The 21,232-nt window shown below is 37.4% G+C and overlaps 4 protein-coding genes across 5 annotated transcripts; 2 read left to right on the top strand and 2 right to left on the bottom strand.

Moving 5' to 3' along the window:
• Positions 1–2,746: 2,746 nt before the first annotated feature.
• Positions 2,747–4,848, bottom strand: LOC111807222 (NAC domain-containing protein 43). The gene is made up of 3 exons (XM_023692841.1): positions 4,566–4,848; positions 4,224–4,498; positions 2,747–4,078 (listed from the first exon to the last, which is right to left on the bottom strand). The coding sequence occupies exons 1-3, from the start codon at positions 4,780–4,782 to the stop codon at positions 3,347–3,349; spliced, it is 1,224 nt and encodes a 407-aa protein (XP_023548609.1). The 5' UTR covers positions 4,783–4,848; the 3' UTR covers positions 2,747–3,346.
• Positions 4,849–8,126: 3,278 nt separating this feature from the next.
• LOC111806505 (protein IQ-DOMAIN 1-like) lies at positions 8,127–10,125 on the top strand. Of its 2 annotated transcripts, XM_023691851.1 has the most exons (4): positions 8,128–8,404; positions 8,474–8,683; positions 8,754–9,125; positions 9,198–10,125. In XM_023691851.1, exons 1-4 carry the CDS (start codon positions 8,321–8,323, stop codon positions 9,984–9,986), a joined length of 1,455 nt encoding a protein of 484 aa, XP_023547619.1. In that variant the 5' UTR covers positions 8,128–8,320; the 3' UTR covers positions 9,987–10,125. The 2 variants fall into 2 exon arrangements, with proteins under 2 accessions (XP_023547618.1, XP_023547619.1); XM_023691850.1 differs by having other exon boundaries at positions 8,127–8,683.
• Positions 10,126–12,439: 2,314 nt separating this feature from the next.
• Positions 12,440–13,230, bottom strand: LOC111806506. Its single transcript, XM_023691852.1, has one exon. The coding sequence runs from the start codon at positions 13,167–13,169 to the stop codon at positions 12,678–12,680; it is 492 nt and encodes a 163-aa protein (XP_023547620.1). The 5' UTR covers positions 13,170–13,230; the 3' UTR covers positions 12,440–12,677.
• Positions 13,231–14,873: 1,643 nt separating this feature from the next.
• LOC111807016 lies at positions 14,874–15,821 on the top strand. Its single transcript, XM_023692580.1, has one exon. It carries the CDS (start codon positions 14,874–14,876, stop codon positions 15,819–15,821), a length of 948 nt encoding a protein of 315 aa, XP_023548348.1.
• Positions 15,822–21,232: the final 5,411 nt, after the last annotated feature.

Below are 21,232 nucleotides of genomic sequence, written 5' to 3'. Positions count from 1 at the left end.
AAACATACTCAGTAAGCAGCCTACTTGTAGGCTCTCATCGCATCAAATACTTAGTAGGTTTTTCATTGGATTTTCTCTAAGCTCTATGAAGTTTTAGCTTAATTCTATAGCTATCTAAGCTTCTGAGAAGGCCTCGAAGTTCCAATTGGTTCTCATGTGGCTCACGAACCCACTTTAGGTTTCGAGTGGTTAACCGATTCTTGACACTACAGATCTACTAGAAGACATATCTCATCTCTAGGGTGAACTAACTTTTAAATTCTTAGACTTAGTGAGGTTGCATACCCACAATAGTGAATGACTGATATCTCGAGTTGAGGCGCTACCTCATAAAATTTGTTAGGACAATATGACATCTAGTTGGTCTGAGCATCATCTACGGAGGGTTAACTAAATGACTCTTCAACAGGGCCACACAGTCACTCTAAGTGTGGTCGTGCAATCATGCGTGCTTGCCAACACTAGGTCACCTGCGTGGTCCTACACCATACTTAGGATAGGTTTACAATGCAAAAGCCATATTCAAGAGACCTCTGACCATTTCCACAAGATAAAAAGCACCTAGTCACCTCAACGTGCTACACTATCCAGCTTGGGTCTGACTCAACAGTACCTATATTCCTACTGCTTGGATGGACGTTGCTAGTGTTAAGGGCTTATTGGTGGAGATAGAAGGTAGAAACTTTTGGTGACACCATTCACACTACTATCAAGCTTATTAAGCTTTCCCGTAGAGGTTTACTAAGTTCTTAGGAGTATCTAGAATGAACCTAAGAAAAAAAAAACCTAAAAAAAAAAAGAGAAAGAGCAATAATTTAGTACAAATAATGAGAGAGAGAGAGAGGACAAGAAAGAAGAGAGAGGCGTACGTGTAGAGATGGTTGGTAATGAGATAGTGAATAAAAGGGGAAACTCACTTTTTTTGTATTGGCGGTTGTTGCTATGCTCAAATTCTCCTCTCCATCTTTCCTTTCTTCCTTTCCTTTACAAATCACCCACTCTTTCTTTTTCTCTTCCCTTCCTCTTTGTCGTTTTTCATTCCTCTTATATATTATTTCTTAAATTAAATATACATAACCAGCGGAACATCCGAATAGACTTTGGTCGAGTTCTTGAATCGCATGAACACCACTCTTTTCACGTATTTTAATTTACTTTAATACATATTCAAACGCTTTTTAGAAGGTTAATTTTGAACATGCTAGTATTTATTGATGAGTATAGGTCGAATTTTCTTATTACGAGTCGAGTATCATATGCATCAAATAGCATATGAACGAGATATTCCCGCATTAGTAAACCAATAATTGTATTGAATTAAAAGCTTAATTTGAGCATTAACCCAATATTTTTAAAAATGGATGGAGGGATATGTAAGGTTCTAAATTTCTTAAAAAAGTTGAGAACCATTTTTATTAATTTTCAGAAACCGCACGAATAAGTTGAAGAAAGGAATTAATAGTATACAGCATACCTAAATTAATAAAAATGGATCATCTTCTATTTCAAATTTGGATTCTCTTCTCTCTCTCTCTCCTACTAAAATAACAATAACCTACTTCTAATTTTATAGCCTATTTTTCCTTTATTTGTCTTTTAAATAATTAGTTTGTTTATGAATTAATAAAAAAAAAACAAAAACCTACGAGTTTGTTAATGAACAAATTTTGTATTATGTGATCTTACTTTCTTTTTTTATATTAAAATTTCTTCTCAACTTCTAGTCAGATTTTAGAATCTAAATGATCCAAATTAGATTATGAATGTGATAAAAAAAATAAAACTTAAAAAGAAAAACAAACGACCCTTCTTCTCGACTTAACTCCTCTCACTCTCGTGGAGATCTGTTTATGATTCTCTAATGAATAATTTGTTTATGATCCAACCATAAACTTAGTCACTCGTGGACTAGTGAGAGGGTGTAGCTACATTATTAAGTCCCTCGTGTTAAGAATGAGAAATAAAATTGGGATCGAAGGTGTAACAAACATAGGTGGGATCTAAAGTCCACCTATGTTTGTTACAAGTTCGATCCCAATTTTATTTCTCATTCTTAACATGATATTAGAGTCATGCCCTAAATTTAGTCGGGACAATAGATTGGTAAATCCTCAAATGTCGAACAAATGACTCTAAAAGAAAAAGGAGTCAAGCCTCCTCGAAGACAGTAAAATATGACTAAGACTCCAAAGGAGTCGAGCCTCGATTAAGGGGAGGCGTGCTTTGTTCGAGGAGAGGTGTTGGATGATGAAAGTCCCACATCGGCTAATTTAGGGAATGATCATGGGTTTATAAACAAAGAATACTCTCTCCGTTAGTGTGAGGCCTTTTGGGGAAGCCCGAAGCAAAACCATGAGAGCTTATGCTCAAAGTGGACCATATCATACCATCGTGGAGAGTCATGTTCATCTAACACCTGGAACTACCATCTATGCAATCAAGGTACAATTTCTTGAAGTTCATAATTCACTATGAATTAAGATTAGGTCGCATATGATTATCTTATGAAATATTAATTTTCTCAATTATTTGATTTATAAGAAGTCTAATTTTATACGAGCTCATTGTATATGATATTCACATGAACAACATAGATCAACAATGTAGATGGAGAAGTATTAACACGAAAGTTTTGATCCATATGTTATAAAAATATATTTACATAAATTGGATAAGTTTTGATTGTGTTGCATGTATAAAGAAAGAAAATAAAGAAAAATATAGGTGGAGACAGAAAGAGGATTGATATCAAAAAACAACTTTTTCCTTTTTGGTGTACGTCCCCTTACCCTTTTTCTGGGCAGTCATTCATGTTGAGGGAAGTGGAGCCCTTCCTTTCTTTTGCACTCAATACCACTTCATGCCCTTGCCTTCGCTACCCTATTTCCTTATTATAACTCGACAAACCACGTGTCCTCCACATACTTAATATCCATTTTCAAACCTCATTCAATCTCTCCTTGAACTCTCATCTATCATCTATTCGTCTAGCACTATCTTCGTGTAGAGCTCTACTAGTGGCAGGAACATGTTTTTGTTCTTCTTATTTATATATACAGGAATCTTTCGAGATTCGAACGAAACTGTTAATAATTTTGGAGAAGATGTCTGATGAGAGAAAATAATTTGGAGTTGGGGGAGTGTGACCCAGCTAAAACCCTCTTGAATTTGATTACCCATTTACTTTTTGAATTTTTATTTATTTATGTAACATGAATTAAGTCTATATTATGATTATTATTCATCACATACCTAAATATTTAATTAATTAATTAATTAATTAAAAACCTTGTCTTCAAATTCTTCTCTCTTTCTCTCTCTTCGCGTGGATGATTCTGAGTAGCAGCTATATTGGAGTGTTGGACACGTGGCATAATGGGTCAGACGACGACGACAGGGATGACGACAACTTCGCAAAGCTCCACAGCTCTGTGTCCACGTTGTTGTAATCCTGACCGGCGGCGGCGGTGTAAGAAGAAGAGGATGATTTGGACGAAAACGATGTCGTTCCGCGTAGTGTTGGTGGAGTTGGTAATTGGTCATTGTAATAAATCATATTGGACACTTCAATTTGGCCGTTCAGTTGCGAGGCCACCAGCCGGTCGAACGCCGCCCAGTTGTGAGGAGCTGTAGCCGCGGCGGCGGTGGCAGAAGAGGACTCCAGTTGGTAGCCGGAAATTAGAATCGGATCGGTGGGGCCCACATGGTTGTTAATGGGTTGGTGGCAGTTGTGGGTGCTGGTGGAATTGGGGCTTTCGAGGTTTGGAAGTTTGGAGAATCTGCCATCCAGGTAACTACCGCCGGTGGAAGTGTCGATGGGGCTGAGCAATCTCCCACCGCCGCCGCCGCCGTCTCCGTCTTCTATGTCCTTGCAGCTTCGACCCATGTAATGAAAGATTTGCTCCAACGCTCCGTCATTGCAAGAATCAAGCAAGAGAGAGGAGGGTGTTTCGGTAATTGTAGTACTGACAGGGCTGTCCAGGGTTTTGTGGTGGTTTTTCTTCTTGAATATCCTACACACAACCCACCCCTCTTCTTGTCCTCCGTCTCCAATCACACCGCTCGTCGACGCCTTAATCTAAATCAAACCGAACCATTTAGAGATACATTAACAATAACAACCTCTAATCTGATACCATGTTTAGAATGAAAAACATAACTGGAATCCAAGAAAGTCCCACTTATGTTTCTAATTCTTAACGAGATAAGACAAACAAACATACATTACTGGATTGGGAGGTGGAAATTTCATCGAGGCGATATTCATGCATGATCCAATCAGACTTCTGGCCATGAGGGGCACGACCCTTGTAAAAAACAAGAGTCTTTCTCATACCAATTCGGCGGGAGTTGGTGTAAATGACTTTATCACGACCAGTGGCCTTCCAGAAGCCAGCAGCGGTGGCGCGATTGGTGCGAGTACCAGTGGGATACTTTTTATCTTTATGACTAAAAAAGTACCAATCGTTTTGGGGAGTGGTTCCGATCTTGCATTTCTCTAGAAAGTGTAATTGAATGAGAGGAGGAAAGGCAATAAAAATGAGAGGAGAAAATGAGATACGTACCTTGGATGTCCCACGGCTCGAGCTTGTTGAGATCGACGTCGGGAATGACATCCAAATCGACGGTGTGGAAGGAGAGCTTCTTGCGGAGGTAGTAGTGGAGGAGCTCCTCTTCGGTGGGGTGGAAGCGGAAGCCGGGAGGGACTTGGGAGTGGCCATTCACGGAGATACTCATTTGGGTGTGTGATGTTTTTGTTTGGAAACAGAGAGGGGTTGGCATTATATAGTTGAAGCAAGTATAGTTTTAGTATGATGCTTGGAGAAGAGCAAGGATGGGTGTGAGAATATGATTACAACACGGAAATGGGTCCCATATAGAGAGGGGAAAAAGGGAGGGGAAGGGCGCATGGACACGTCTAAAAACTACGACACTCGACCTTAATATCTCCCCCGAAAACCACCTCTCAAACAACCACTCACCTTCCCATCTCCGTCTCCATCTTCTTCTATATTACTCTTTTACACACCTCACCTGTACTCGAGGCTACTAGTATACATAGGTTGGGTTGGATTAAGTTCATTAATCTTTGGACCGACCGGTCCGAACAATTAAAATAGTAAATTAACTCCTTTTTTTTAAAAAAAATAATAATAATAATAATTAAAGTGGTTGAATTTGTGGGGGGGGGTTTAGGAGAGAGAGGGAGAGGGAGGCATCCACAACCACCGCAACAAGAAAAAAGGTGATGGGGTAGGGATTGCGCTTTCAGGGCCCTTTAGATGGGACGAACACAAATAAAAATATGTGATGCATGGGAATATATTTTTGACAATGGCTTGGATTCTATTACAATTTTCTTTTTCTTTTTTTTAATTAATTTATTAAAGGAACTCCAATTATTTAACGGGTGGCTTTTTGGACTATTATATCCCAAATTCTCCTCTCTCAAATATATATATATTATTATTATTATTAATTAATTACTATTATTTTGTTGAAAATAATAGAATATTACAAATTTCCTTAATTATGTTAGAAGGGTTAATTATGAATTTAAACGTCAGTGTTTGGAAATAAGTTGAAATTTGGTTCCTTTAGAAAGTGATTGTTGGTATAAATGGAATTGATGAACACAAACTCCTCACACCAAAATGGAAATTAATATATTCACATGCAATTTAATTATTTTGTTTCCCTTTTTTTATTTCCTTTTTTTATTTCTCTCGTAATATTTGCTGTTCTATCAATAAAACAAGCCGCTGGAAAATCTTGATTTTACATTTTACCAGCAGGCAATGGTATTGGTATCTCATCTACCATATGGATTTTTTTAAAAAAATAAACACTGCTACCTCACTTTCTTCTGCCTTATTTACCCCCTTCTTTTTTTTTTACTTTTTACCCTACTGTTTTGCATTTTCACTCGTTCATAAAATTGACTCTTTATCTACGTTTAGAAGTTCATCAAAACATCAAATCATTCAATGTAAAGATGGTTTTCAGTGATCGTTATCTAGTTACAGAAACATAAGTTTTATGTTTTTGCGTCTCTCTAATACTATAGTTATTGTAAAATCTTGGTTTATTTAATTATTACGGTCTTAAGAGAGATTCAACGACTATAAGAAAGATTGATTCTTTGAGATCTTTCCTTTCAAGAGGATAATCGACCATATTGGGACTAGGACATCGCCCGAATTCCTGTAGTGAAAGCCCTAATAGAATAATGTCGGGTGGAGGTAGAAAGCCTACAAGTTAAAAGAATTGGAAATCTCGAGTAATTCGTCAAGCCGCTAAAGTAGCTAAAGAATTGTTTTTTCTTTGTTTTGTGTGGCCAACATGTGACCATACTATTTAGGGCTTGCTTTGCTTTGTGTTTATTAATGGTTACATGAGGGGTCTAAAGCCCAACACCTTTAAGATTTTAATTACGGTTTTGCCATTTTGGATCTGCAAGCCCAAAATCTTTTTATTTTCTTTATTTATATTCAATTTCCTACTACTTTATTTTATATATTTATATAAAATAATAATAATAATAATATACCAATGTATTTCAGGGGTCTTAGAGATTTTTGTGAACTATAATATACATTAATGCTTATATAAATAACTTGAGATTACTCACGAGAAATTCTTATTGCATAGAAGACCTCCACTTCTCGGGCTAAAATTTTTATTGGTCTTTTCTTGTAACTTGGACTATCGTTTACGTGTAAAGACTCAAAATCTGCGACGTGAATTAGGTCATCCAAATTAAAAAAGAGACTAACAATCTCGTGTTTCTTTTGTAAATATGAGGTAGGATGGTTATTTTTTTAGTTGCCTTAGTACTCTAATTAGTTATCTCTTTCATAACATCATTAGACTTTACTAACCTTCATATATCATGAGAATGATATAATTATGATTATAAGTACTAATAGAGAGTCACCCACTAATTCCTAATATAATGTTGTGTCACGACCGATAAATTATGAGTTTGAGCTATGACGAGGTCATGTCTTACTTATATGTAAATGTATGATTTGAAGAATAATCACGGAGAATATTTGCTAAAACCAATCCAACTTAAATGAGGTGAAATTCTCTATTTATAATCATTTATAGAATCAAATAAAGTATAAAGAAAATAGAAAGAGCGATAAATGAATACAAGATATTTGCCTATAATAAAATGACAAATATGATACCTATGATGAACCGTAATGGAATACTAAATATCATACGAGATATTTGCTTATAATAAATGATCAAATATGGTACCTATGTAAACCGTAATGGAAGACAAAATATCCTCCGTCATACGAGATATTTGTTTATAATTAATGATCAAATATTATATATATACATATGGTAAACCATAATTCAGAACTAAATATGTTATCTTTTCTCTTTTCTACAATGCCATTTTTATTACTTCTCGTTGTGGTTCGAAGACAAAAGAGATATTTCTGTTTTGTTTTTTTATTTTAATAGACATTAAAATAAAATGAAATGAAATATAAGTAACGATAAGTTTTAATAGAACTGAAAAATGATTGTATATTATAAACAGAAAAGGCAAGAACAATAATAAAGAAAATAATAGCAGGTAGCAACTGGAATGCCACGTGGCAGTCAACATAAAAAGACATTGACTAACTTGAGTGCATGTGGTTAGGTGCAGAAAAGTGGTCCCCGCCTCCACGTCATTTCACTGCCCCAAATACTAAATTACTTACCCCCCCCCCCCCCCCCCCCCCCCCCCCCCCCCCCCCCCCCCCCCCCCCCCCCCCCCCCCCCCCCCCCCCCCCCCCCCCCCCCCCCCCCCCCCCCCCNCCCCCCCCCCCCCCCCCACTCTTCCGCTGCTCGTTGCACGTGACACCACGTGCCTACTTTTTCACCTTGAGGTAATAGAAACTAGAAATTATGTTTTATTTTTATTTTTATTTAAACAAAATCATCCACTTGAAAATAAAATATAAAATATAAAAATTAATTAATTATTTATTTTGATTATATAATTTATGGTGTCCGTTGGATGAAAGATCTCTGTGAATCTATCTCACAGATTCTGACACCGTCATTACCCCTTTCCCTATGCCCTCTGCAACACAACAAACCCAACGCATCAAAATGTATATCATAATAATAATAACTCACTACTCTCTCATTCATTGCTCCATTACTGATTCTATAAAATATATTTTCAAATTTGTGTGTTTTTGTGTTGAGTCTGAGATTCCCACATCAATTCTAACGTCTCTATGAAGCAGTAGGGCCTTAACTATGGCTTCCAAATCTTTCTTCTGAACATCCCATTTTTTCCTTTTCAATGGGGAAGAAAGGAGGAGGTACCTCATGGCTCACCGCCGTCAAAAGGGCTTTCAGATCTCCCACTAAAGACGATGAACAAAAGGTACCCTTTAATTTTCATTTCCTTCTTCTTCTTCTTCTTCTGATTCATCCATCCTACTTCTTTCTGCAGAGGCGGGAGAAACGCCGCTGGCTTTTCAGAAAACCAGCATCTCAGCCGCCGGAGCCACTCCCTCCACTCCAACCGCCTCTCCCCACTGACCACAACCATGCCAGACCGGCTGCACAACCTCTTCACCTCACCAGCCCTTCCCCTGCTTCTCCTTTGGACCGCCGTTCTTACTCTGCCATTCTCATTCAAACCGCCTTTAGAGGATATCTGGTGAGCTCTCGACTCTGTAAATTTGTCATAATGTGAATGGATACCCTTCTTAACTTGTGAAGTTTGGAAGGCGAGGAGGGCTCTACGGGCACTGAAGGGGCTGGTGAAGTTGCAGGCGTTGGTGAGAGGCCATAATGTAAGGAAACAAGCGAAGACAACCCTGCAGTGCATGAAAGCATTGGTTAGAGTACAAGAGAAAGTGTTGGATCACCGTATGCGGCTCTCCCTTGAAGGTAGCCGACGGTCCACCTTTAGCGAGACCAACAGCATCTATGAATCTCGCTATGTTCAAGACAAATGTGTATCAAGAGAAGGAAGCAGCGTTACAGATGACTGGGATGAACGTGCTCACACTGTTGAACAAGTTAAGGCAATGTTACAACACAGACGAGACTCTGCTTTGAATCGTGACAATATTTTATCTCAATCCTTTTCTCAACAGGTTTGAATTCATATCTCATTCCATTGTTTATAATGAACAATTGTTATGTTTTGAATACTAAACTTGTTTTAGATATGGAGGACTGGAAGGAGCCCATCAATAGGAAACCAAATGGAGCTTGAAGAAGGATCTAAATGGCTGGATCATTGGATGGCTAAGAAGCCATGGGAGAGCAGGGCAAGAGCTTCCACTGATAACAGACCACAGCCACTTAAAACGCTTGAAATTGACACCTCTCGACCATACACTTACTTATCTCCCAACAATTTCCACACTACCAATTATCAAATTCAATCACAAAGATCAAACATGCTTCCATCTTCCTCCCCACTCCATAGAGCCCATCACAGCCAAATCCCCATCACCCCATCCCCGTCAAAATCCCGACCGGTCCAGCAAGTTCGGTCGGCGAGTCCTCGCTACAACAGAGAAGACAGAAACCAAATTAGCCACCACATTACACCTCAAACGCCAAGCTTGAGGTCTAAACATCAACATCACAAAGGGGGTGGTTATGGTGAAACTTCACTACCTAATTACATGGCTGCAACAGAGTCGGCCAAGGCTCGAGTTCGGTCACAGAGTGCGCCGAGGCAAAGGCCTGCAACTCCGGAGAGGGAACGAGTTGGGACTGCAAGGAAACGGCTATCGTTTCCGGTACCGCCAGATCCATACAGTAGAATGGTGGGGTGTGGTGGTGGTGTTCATGGGAATGAGATGAAGAGTCCAAGTTTTAAGAGTGCTTATGGAAGGTATGGTGGGTTGGAGGATCAGTCTAACTATTCATCTTGCTATACAGAGAGCTATGGAGGAGAGGTTTCTCCATCTTCAACCACTGATCTCAGGAGGTGGCTGAGATGATAAACAAATCCACACAGTTGGGGAATGTAATAATTTTCTTCTCTTCATTTTCATTCTAAGAATCCAACATTCCTCTTAAATTGTATTATTTTTGTTTCTTTCATATGCTTATCGGAGTGTTTGGTGCATCTCAAACAAACGTCGGACCTACTTTTTGGCTTAGTACAAATAATGTCTAATACATCTATTGCACTAACAAGAGATCAATATGTACAAATAATGTCTAACACATCTATTGCACTAACAAGAGATCAATATGTGTACAACAAGTGTCAGCGCGTCCAAATGTCCATAAAGTGTTTATGCTTCTTAGTAATGAGGATGATTAATTTTATTTTCAATAGTTTTACAATTAAACTTACTATTGATGAACTTTAAATTTGTTTCAAGATAATGCTTCTGTCAATTATTCCGTTAAAGAAAGACGGAAAAGTGATGTGACAATGACTTGAAAAATGTAGTATATGTGATATAGGTTCAAACTTTCATTTATGCCCCTAAAATTTAGTGGGTAGGAGAAAAGTTAATTGAAAGGGTTTGTTGATGGACGGTAGAAGAGCAATAAAAGAGTCCCATCCTAATATTTTGGGCATCCCGTTCCCTTGTGGATTACTTACTCGTACAATGTTAAATTCCCCCAAATTTTTTTTTTTAATGAGTAAGGAAACGATATTTTGCCATAATCTCCAATTTTTTTCCCATCTGTATACAGCTTCGCTTTGAATGTAACTAAGATTATTTGGTGTCTTTCTCCTACTCATAACTAGAAAACAAAAACAATGGTTATTTTGAAATAATTGCAAAAGTTAAGGGTTTGAAAATATTGAAGCATACACTAAAGTTCACGAGCAACATTGATAATCGAAACATACACCTATGCCACATCTCTCTCCACCTTCATTTTAGCGAAAAACTTCGCAAAAGGATTATTTCAGAACAAAATGAAACGTATGAAAGTTTAGGGATATTATTAACGCCTACCATCAAAATAAACCTAAAAAATCAAATTGGAAACTTTGAAAAAGAGTTACAAATATCTATCTTATTTTCAGTGGAAATTTTTTTACCACATGATCAGAGAAGAAAATGGAAACAAATGTAAGGAGAATTCCACCAAAACAGGATCACGTTATTGCAGGCATAAAAGGGTTCAAAGATTTGTTTAAATTAACAATAATTTAAACAAACCTGTAAAGTAACAGTTTCTCTTACAGCGCACCAAGAAAGATTAAAGAGATCCCCAAATCCAAGGAGTGCATCATCTATTACTATGCAGTTTAGGAACAGATTATAATGTTGTTATAGCCGTGATTTGAGGCTAAAAGAAGTTGCACAATGTAGGCATAAGTTGATTTCATAAAAGAGTATCATGACTTTGGTCAAAACAATAACTTAAGACCATGTTCAGAAGACTCGATCCCTGATCCCATAAAAGTTTCCAGAGATTTATGCTATCGGTAACGAAAACATCAAGTGTTTCTTGTTCAAGAAAATATAACAAGGGTTGAATCTCTAAAGTTATGTCACTCTGTTGTTAGAAACTACGACTCTCCATAATGGGCTATGGAACCTCCCCTGAGGCCCTATGGAACACTCGAACAGTCTCCCCTTAATCGAGTCCTTGAACAAAGAGCACCCTTTATTTGACACGTGAATCACTTTTAACTATACCTTTAAGGCTCACAACTTCTTTGTTCGACACTTAGGATTTTATTGACATGACTAAGTTAAAAGCATGGCTCTGATGCCATGTTTGAAACTACGACTCTCCACAATGGTATCAACTTTGAGAATAAGCTCTCATGACTTTGTTTTTTGTTTTCCCAAAAGGCTTCATACGGATGGAGATGTATTCATTACATAAACCCATGATCAATCCCTTAATTAGCCGAAATCCTCAACATCTGTTACTTACCTCTGTCTGGTATTTAAGTCTGAACCAAAGGACTCTTCCTGCAGCTTGATGAGACACTCATTCCTATTTGGACTTGGACTTGTTTCTTTTTTGTCCATTATAATACCCTATTGCCTCCTTCCTATCTGTTACAGAATGTAGCAAGCAGATACAATCTAGTCCTAGGAAGCTTGGGAATCATATGGCTATCATTTCTGGGCTCATGGCAAGACTCTGTCAGTTTAGTCTCTATCTATATAGAGTTCTTCTAGAGATGGGTCTTGGAAGCTTTGTAAGACTCATAGCTGTGCAGAAATTATTAAGGTGGGTGACTTATGGTTTCTATCAAGACACCGATAGGAACTACGACCCTCCACAATGGTATGATGGGTTCACTTTGAGCATCAGCTCTCATGACTTTGCTTTTGGTTTCCACAAAATGTCTCGTACCAACGAAGATAGTATTCCTTGCTTATAAACCCATGAACTTCCTCTTAATTAGCCGAGGTAAGACTCTCCACCAAACCCAACAGGCACAACAAGAAAGAGACACTAACCATGACAAAGAAGTAGTAGTTTCTTCATCTATTTCAACAGTCAGAACCAAGCTCAGAAGGGTTCCCAAATGGAGGAGTGGCATAAAGAATGTGCATACAATATTAAAAGTCTTATATCTAGCTGGTGATTTAACATGGATTCATATTCAAATGTTGGGAACTCATTGACAATTATAATAAACGCTACATATGAATATACAATTCATTGACAATTCTAATAAAAAGAGAATGAAAGAATCATCAAACCGTCTCAGAGATCTCCTGAAGGCGTTTCTCCAACTCAGCAAGTCTCAAGCCCCAATCGTTCTTGATTCTCAGAGGCCTCACTCTACGGTTCATCTCAGAGTTATCAGAGCCGCTCCCTTCGGTGGGAGGCGGCCCGTCTTTCTTCTGCTCTCTCCCTTGCCGGATTCTGTTCTTCTCCTTCACGGCGGCCGCCTTCTGCAGTGCCCTCAGAACATCTAACCCACTAATTTGGGCAGTCTCCAATTGCGATTCCTGTTTTCGGATGGGGCTGCGGGATTTGGAATTTGTGGAGTTCGCGGCCGAGAGAATTTTGTGACCGAAGCTTTTGATGCTGCTACTGTTGTTTGGTGTGGCGTTATCGGCGTCGGTTTCGGGTGGCTGAGCCTTCGCGTAGATGGCGGAGACCGGAGGTGTCGGAGGCGGCCTGGTTGGGAGCGGGAGGCGGCAGCAGGACGGGCTCGGTGAGGTCGAGAAGGCAGCCCACATGGTTCTTAGTTTGTGGCTAACACCAAGTTGGGCATTGGAGGTCTTCTTTTGGGTTTTCAGAAAATTTGTGGCCCAAAAGCAAAATAACAAAAGTCAATAACTATTTTAGTTTTTATTTAATTTTATAGTTGATTTATTTTATTATTTATTCTCCCATCCCTCCAAAAAAAATAAAATAAAAAAATAACTTTTAACCGTTCAAATTTTTAAAATATATATTTAAATTAGGCGTTAAATTTTAATTAATATATTAGGTGACTCGAAAAACCTCACCATAAAAAATTTATGATTAATGCTATAATCTCATCATTTAACGAAGCATATGTATCTGATAAAGTATATTGATGTATTTAAGACCATCAAAATTGGACGTTGTGGACGTGAACTCGAGACTAAATTTCGAGCCAACATCATCAACAAAAGAACGTAAAAGAATATATTTCAAATATTGACATTTATATTTAATAATCAACAAATAATATTAAACTTCTTAACGACATTGTTCATTGTTCGTAGTTATAAGTAATCACTAATAATCTTTTATAATTACGGCCATGATTAATCAATGTTTAAGAAACCTTCGGGTGCATAAATTTAATTNAAAAAAAAAAAAAAAAAAAAAAAAAAAAAAAAAAAAAAAAAAAAAAAAAACGGTGGTTGAATTAATTAATTATTATTTTTTTTAGATAATGATTGGGTGGATGATTGTTTACTTGTGACAATATTTATAACTATATCTTATGCTATTATTTTGCTTAAAAAAATTAATATTAGAAGAGAGTCAATTGAGGATGATGGTTGTATAAATTTTATTTTATTTTTATTTAATTTCATAAATTTTTATTATTTATTCTTTCACCCATGAAAATAATTTTTATTGAAAAGTAATATTTTAAAATATGTATTGAAATTCAATTATAAAAATATTTTAAAACAAACAAATAAATATTTTTATAAGTTAATATTTTACCTATATTAAAAACAAAAATTTAAATAAACAATTTTGATTATCTTTGAACCTGGATTAATTATTTAATAATAGTTATTTTGGTTGAAAAAATTTACCATACAAACAATTAGATCAGATATAAAAAAAATTTCAAACTTTACTCAACCCAACGAACAATATATAGTTACTATATCCATTAATTGCACGGTCTTATATTGAAATGAAATAAAATAATTAACTAAAAAAGTTCAATTTTTTTAAAGGAACATTTTTCCAATATAAGAGATGGATTGAAATGAGAGAAAATAGAAAACATTTAAAGGAAAAGTGGAAAATAGGTAATTAATTAATTAAATCCAACAAATTCAGGGAACATGAAGAATGTTTTTCGAGTAAATTAATGAATTTAAAATTTGAATATTGGGGTTGATAATGTAGGTTGACTTTTGCTAATATATATTTAGTTAGTTATTTATTTGGAATATTTTTATTTTGATATATAATTGTTTATATAGAAAATATGTAACCAATAAACTAACTTACAATTCCAATTATTACCCTTTATTAAATATAGAGAGTATATTATTTTATTTCATTCAAACTTTTAAAATGTCTATATTTAATTTTATCCTTTATTTTTTTTTTTTTTTTTTTTTTAACAAATACATAGAAAATAATTATTATTATATAAGGCTTTGACTTTTGATTTTATTCTCAAACTCCCTCTCAAAAATTATCAATCATCTCTAACAATCATGAGGGACAAAGCCAACCGCCGCAAGGCCGCCGTCGCCGTCGTCCTCACCGCCGCTTCCAAGCTCACCGCCTATTTGGTCATCCTGTTGCTAACCTACGCTCTGGGTTACCTATCATCCTCTACCTCTACGGCGTCGTTTTTATCCTCATCCGTATCTCCGTCTAATTCCGAAATTATCCCTACTCATTCGACCCCTCAACTCTTACAGGTCACTGACGCACCTGTCAACATCGGCCAATTTCGAATCAGAACACGCTGTTCCCCACCCATCCCTCACCGACAGGTCCGTTTAACAATCCTCGAGAAGGTCTTCAAGGGGGAATCTCCATTCCTCAACTTCCCTCCGCCGCACGTGGCGGAGCTTCTGCACCCGAAGAATATTAAGGGGTGGGGCTCCAACGGCGCCGTTTTTGAGAACCTTGTGAGACGAGTAAAGCCACGGACTATAATCGAGGTGGGTTCGTTTTTGGGAGCGTCAGCGACTCACATGGCCGAGTTAACTCGGCAACTCGGCCTCCAGACTCAGATTCTTTGCGTTGATGACTTCCGTGGGTGGCCCGGTTTTCTTGACAAGTTCAAGGAGTTGTCGATGGTAAACGGCGACGTATCACTTCTTTACCAGTTCATGCAAAACGTGGTTGCCAAGAACGCGTCCGGTTCGGTTATTCCGTTGCCGTTCTCAACCGGGTCGGTTCTGGATAGTTTTTGCGAGTGGGGGATCTATGGGGACTTGATCGAGGTGGACGCGGGTCACGACTTTAACTCGGCCTGGTCCGATATAAACCGGGCTTACAGGATCCTTAGACCAGGTGGGGTTTTATTCGGCCATGATTATTTTACTGCTGCGGATAATCGAGGGGTAAGACGGGCAGTTCATTTGTTTGCTCAACTCCATGGTTTCAAAGTCAAACCGGATGGTCAACACTGGGTTCTTGTCTCTCATTAATTTGGTTTTTTATGTTTAAAATATGGTATTTACAACATAACAGACTTGAGAATCATGTAATTCCATTTTTATTTGTATGTCATTTAAAGTGTGCTCATTGGGTGTGAGAATAAAACTATTTCATTGAATTCCAAAAGATAGTGTAATGATCCACTTTTTAAGTTTTAAATCACGATCTGATATCATATGCATGACCGCTTACTTGGTCGGCTCGACAGCTCGGTTTATCAGCTCAGTATCACTATAATATATCGATTCTAAGGTTTTTGGCCCTTCCGAAGTCATTTCCGCCCTTAGTATTATCATCTAAGGTCAGTATGGTTCCTAACCATCAAAGACAGATTGAGTTGGGAGTTTATTTTGATAAATAGCATGAGATTTAGCTAGGGTATGTTATGAAAGGTTCCTAAGTTTTTATGTAGTTATTATAGAACGTATTTAACCGTTGAGATTAACTTGTTGTGAGTGACTTCAGCCAAAGGCCATCGAGGTAAGTGACCTTACTGTTGGAGTTAATTTACTACGTGTTGTATGATGGTGCGTGCCTTGTGGCCCCTGCATGCACCCTGTGGCCCGACCAAGTAAGCCCCAGGGGGTATGTATACAAGTCCGCCTGGTGGGTCCATGTACGCCTACATGGGCCGTGTGTGAAGGAGTACCACACACCCAACTCTACTCGGAATAGAAAAGCGCCCAAGGCTATGTAAAATTTATGAAAAGTTAGGTCTCGCTCATATGTTGCATGTGTTTGCATTCCTAACCCCAACAATGGAGTGACTTACTGAGTATTTTATAAAATATTCAAGCCATGTGCTACCTACATTTTTCAGGTAAAGGCAAGGCGCTAATGTACAGTTGACGGCAGAGCTGAGAACACCATGGAAGTTGGAGATGGGATATTTTTAGGAGTTTGGTTTATTTGACTATTTTAAGTTAAAGCATTAAATATTGTTTTATTTAGATTTATTTTGAATTCCGTTATTGAAGGTTTTATTTTCGAAGATAGGTTTGTTTTGGATTTATGAATCTTTATGAAAGACTTTGTTGTGTTTTTCCAAGGTTATTTATTATGAGCTTCCGCGTAATGAATTATGCATGCATGGGTGACGTCACTAATTAGGTGTAGAAAATTAGGGGTGTTACAGAAACAGATTATATGTTCCAAGAACAGGAGAACTGAGGAAGAAGCTCATTCAGGAATGCCATGATACTTTATGGGTCGGACACCCTAGGTGGCAACGAACTTATGCCTTAATAAAAAAGGGGTACTTCTGGTCAAATATGCGGGACGACATCATGTAGTACACCAAGACGTGCTTCATCTGCCAATAGGACAAAGTCGAGAAAGCTACAGTCTCGGAACTCTTTGAACCTCTACCTGTGCCAACAATGCCTTGGGAAAGTGTCTCTGAACTTCATAACACACCTCCCAAAAGTCGGGGAATATGACACCATCTTGGTTATCGTAGACCGATTCTTGAAGTACGCGACGTTCGTTCCCACCCCCAAATTATCGGCTAAACTAACGACCCAACTATTTTTCAAATACATTGTAAAGTTATGGGGCATTCTGTCGAGCATCATCGGCGATAGGGATGGTAGATTCATTAGCACATTCTGGACAGAGTTATTCGCCTTCTTGGGAACGACTTTAAACATCTCCTCGAGCTATCATCCTCAAACCGATGGACAAACAGAACAGTTCAACTGCTTGCTCGAGGAACACTTACGTCACTTTGTCGACGCTTGCCAGAAGAATTGAATACAACTGCTAGATGTCGCTCAATTCTATTTCAATTGTCAAACGAGTTCGTCTACGGGAAAGAGCCCCTTCGAAATTGTAAGTGGATGACAGTCGGTCTTGCCCCATGTTATTGATCATCCTTATGCAGGAAAAAACCCTCAAGCTCAAAACTTCACCAGAGAATGGAAGCAGACAACAAATATAGCCTGAACATACTTGGAGAAAGCTTCCAAGCATATGAAGAAGTGGGCAGACAAGAAGCGTCACCCCCTCCAATTTCGAGCAAGAGACCAAGTTCTAATCAAGTTGAGGCCAGAACAGATCAGATTCCGCAGTCGAAAGGACCAAAGACTAGTTCGAAAACATGAAGACCCGGTTGAAGTCCTTAAAAAGATCGGGGCTACTTCTTACAGAGTTGCGCTACCCACATGGATGAAAATCCATCCGGTAATTCATGTGAGCAACTTTAAGCCCTATCACCCTGACCCAGACGACGATCAGCGAAATGTAATCACTAGACCGAGCATCAATTCGAAACAAAGAGACACCAAAGAAATAGAGGAGATCCTAACCGACAGGGTTAGGAAGATAGGATGGCCTGTGCGGAAGATTCACGAATTCCTTGTTAAATGGAAGAATCTCCCTACGGAAGAAACAAGCTGGGAACGCGCCGAAGATCTAGACTCCGCCGCCACCCACATCGCCAGGTTTGAAAGTAGTCGGTTCACAGAGACGTCAACCAATTAGGTGGGGGAGGATGTCACGATCATGCTCGTCCAAGGCGTGTTGCCCATGGCCGCATGCCCATGACAAGCCAAACCCTTTATGTCTTTTCATGTTCTAGTGTTTTACTTTTGTATTTCTAGGAATTATGACGTTTTGGAAAAATCATGTCTAGGCTTGTCAGACATGAAATACCTTAAAATGAACTATAAGGATAGGATTAGTTGTCAACTTCTCCCTACCAATAGTTATATACTGTGAGCCGTTGCTGTTAGTCTCTTGCTTGCATATATAACACCTCTTTCAAAAATCTCTCTTTCGAAAATCTCTCTCTGCCCTCGTTTTCTAAAATCTTCTTCTTAAACCGAGGCTAGAGGCTCGGGCATACGTCGCTTGGTCGTAGACGATGTAAGAACGAATTGACTTAACTCACTTGTTGTTGGAAAGTGAGTGCCGCACAATCGCATCACATCATCATATAAGTGCGATTGTGATACGTGGGTCCCCAGGTGGTTCACACACTCCTAGACCCATCATGTCGAACTAGTTGTCTGTAGCGACATCTAGAGGTCAGCAAATCCTGAGTGTCATGAGAGGCATGATCATCATCATCATCATAGTATGTGCGTCCGTACTCATCATCATAAATGGAGAAGTATTTGGATATATATGAACACACAAAGTGCATGAGGTCTCTATTGTTTTGTTCTTTAAATCGTCTTTATGACACAACTCTATACATTGTTCACACATTACTCTAAGTAACATGCATTTATTGGCCTTCATATATTTATCATCATTAACATTAACTAGGGTTATGTCTTTAAAAACTCATCTTCATAATGCATTGTGACGTTTAATACATGCACATCATCTTAATATGGAATATCATAATATTAAGTCATTTCATCATCACATGTCTCACACCATCTTGTTATCATGCATCATCATCATCCTCATGTCAACATCATGTAAATCATCACATCATCATCATTATCCTATCAACATCATGTACATCATCACATCATCATATAACGTCATCACATCATCATATAACATCATGTACATCATCACATCATCATATAACATCATCACATCATCATATAAAGTAATTGCATCATCATATAACATCATTACATCATCCTATAACATAAAGCACAAATGGTACGTGTAAGGGCCACTGGACACGTGTCATCATACATGACAAGTCTTCTGACTAAGCTGATAGTAAGATTACTTACTTGATTGATCTTAGCCAAAGTTCTATCAAGCTCCAAATTTGCTTGCTTACATCATTTGAATTCGTTATCACTTATACCAAAGTTTCACCTATTTTAAATATAAACGTAATTGTCTTAGTAAAAATTGAATTTCTCCAAATATAGTTGGTTATAATATTATTTTCATACAAACAATTTAAAAGCTTCCCAAATTTTTCCTTTTCTTCCTCTCTTTTCTAAATTTTGATAACAGGTAGTTTGGCCCGTTTTAATGGATTCTTGCTTTTTTTTCTTTCCTAAACAAATGACTATGTATCATGAAGATTTCCTATAACTAACTAAAATATAAACAAAGCACCCAAATAAGGATAAAGGGAAAGAAGATCTAACTAACCTACTATGATAAACTCTTCCCTAAACATCCTCCATGTAGATCTCGAGACCATTTTTGTTTTTTTTCTCTCTCCAAATAAATCTTCTTTATGGTAGCAGCTTGAAGGAGGTGGAAATCAATTTTTTTTAGGGTCGTTACATCATATACCTCTAATAAATGTTTAATCTCGGAATAACTTAGATTCTCGTTTTAAGAGTTGCTTGTTAAGTCTTGAAGCACAATTAATGAAAAATTCTTAACCAATATACCCTAATCCATACGAGTCATAAACATGTCTTTGCATACATAAATCTTTCATAAGCATCTTGTCACTTGCTATTCAATAAAAACCTTAATTTCTTATGAAGTGTAGTGAGAGGTAGTTACCTACTTTTCCTCTTGATTTATATTCCAAAGTTGTCCTAATTTGTTATGATCTTTCATACTTATTCTTAGTATTGTAAATGAGTCTCATATTAATTTTCTCACTATTTTGAGTTTTTTAAGGTCTTGAAAACATCTTAGAATTCTCATATGGGTATTTTGATCATTTATTACCCCAAATTTTGATTTAAATCCTTAACATATTCCAATGGTCTTGTAACTATATATATAATCCCTTTAACCATGACATAAGACTCCTTGTCAATTTTCATGTCATTTAGAGGTCACTTTGGCCATAAGCTAGTGGAACATAATTATAGGGGCATTTTACCTACCCATGGTTTAATAGTATAATGATCATCAAATTCCATACATAACCTTGAGACTTATCCTAAAATTTAATGAGCAACAAAATTCATTTAATAGGTTTGTGGCTCACGCTCTCCATTGAAATCAATATTCATGTCGATATACTTTAACTTAAACCTTAATTTCAACTTTCTAACTTTTTTTCAATATGACTTGTTTCCTTCCGTCAATTAGATTAACAGTTTTACGAGCTTCATGCATTACATTGTCTTCTGAGTCAAATTCTCTAAATTTTGCTAAAGGTTTACTAATTGACCTCTTTGTCCATACATCTTGAGGATCTCCTTTTAACAACTTTCCTATAACCATACCAAAAAGGCACTACAATTTTTTTAATACCCATACTTAAATTTCATATTTACATATTTCATAGTGACAAAATTTCCTTTCAACACTACTACTTATCTATAGCAGACTATAAGATATTGTCGCTATCAAGCTTCCTTTGTCGTTTTCATTTGAAACTACTTACTCCTTAGTATACGTTGGTACAGTCCTTTCTATCTTTATGGTCATAATATTGTTCATTTTAAATATGTTCGAGATGTCTAACTAATACATCTGGCCTTCCTTAGCAAAATCATTTTTATGCATTTTT

The sequence above is a fragment of the Cucurbita pepo genome, chromosome LG12 (assembly GCF_002806865.2).
Source record: "Cucurbita pepo subsp. pepo cultivar mu-cu-16 chromosome LG12, ASM280686v2, whole genome shotgun sequence".
NCBI lineage: Eukaryota > Viridiplantae > Streptophyta > Magnoliopsida > Cucurbitales > Cucurbitaceae > Cucurbita > Cucurbita pepo.
The sequence above is the reverse complement of the archived record's forward strand: the minus strand, read 5'-3'. Positions and strand labels throughout refer to the sequence as shown.

What these genes read in the sequence shown, in the direction of transcription:
- LOC111807222 (XM_023692841.1), bottom strand. Translation starts at nt 4,782, where the DNA reads ATGCCAACCCCTCTCTGTTTCCAAACAAAAACATCACACACCCAAATG. An exon ending in CGAGCCGTGGGACATCCAAG is followed by an intron (nt 4,499 to 4,565) that starts GTACGTATCTCA and finishes TACACTTTCTAG; the next exon opens with AGAAATGCAAGATCGGAACC. An exon ending in CCACCTCCCAATCCAGTAAT is followed by an intron (nt 4,079 to 4,223) that starts GTATGTTTGTTT and finishes GGTTTGATTTAG; the next exon opens with ATTAAGGCGTCGACGAGCGG.
- LOC111806505 (XM_023691850.1), top strand. Translation starts at nt 8,321, where the DNA reads ATGGGGAAGAAAGGAGGAGGTACCTCATGGCTCACCGCCGTCAAAAGG. An exon ending in CCGCCTTTAGAGGATATCTG is followed by an intron (nt 8,684 to 8,753) that starts GTGAGCTCTCGA and finishes GAAGTTTGGAAG; the next exon opens with GCGAGGAGGGCTCTACGGGC. An exon ending in CTCAATCCTTTTCTCAACAG is followed by an intron (nt 9,126 to 9,197) that starts GTTTGAATTCAT and finishes AACTTGTTTTAG; the next exon opens with ATATGGAGGACTGGAAGGAG.
- LOC111806506 (XM_023691852.1), bottom strand. Translation starts at nt 13,169, where the DNA reads ATGTGGGCTGCCTTCTCGACCTCACCGAGCCCGTCCTGCTGCCGCCTC.
- LOC111807016 (XM_023692580.1), top strand. Translation starts at nt 14,874, where the DNA reads ATGAGGGACAAAGCCAACCGCCGCAAGGCCGCCGTCGCCGTCGTCCTC.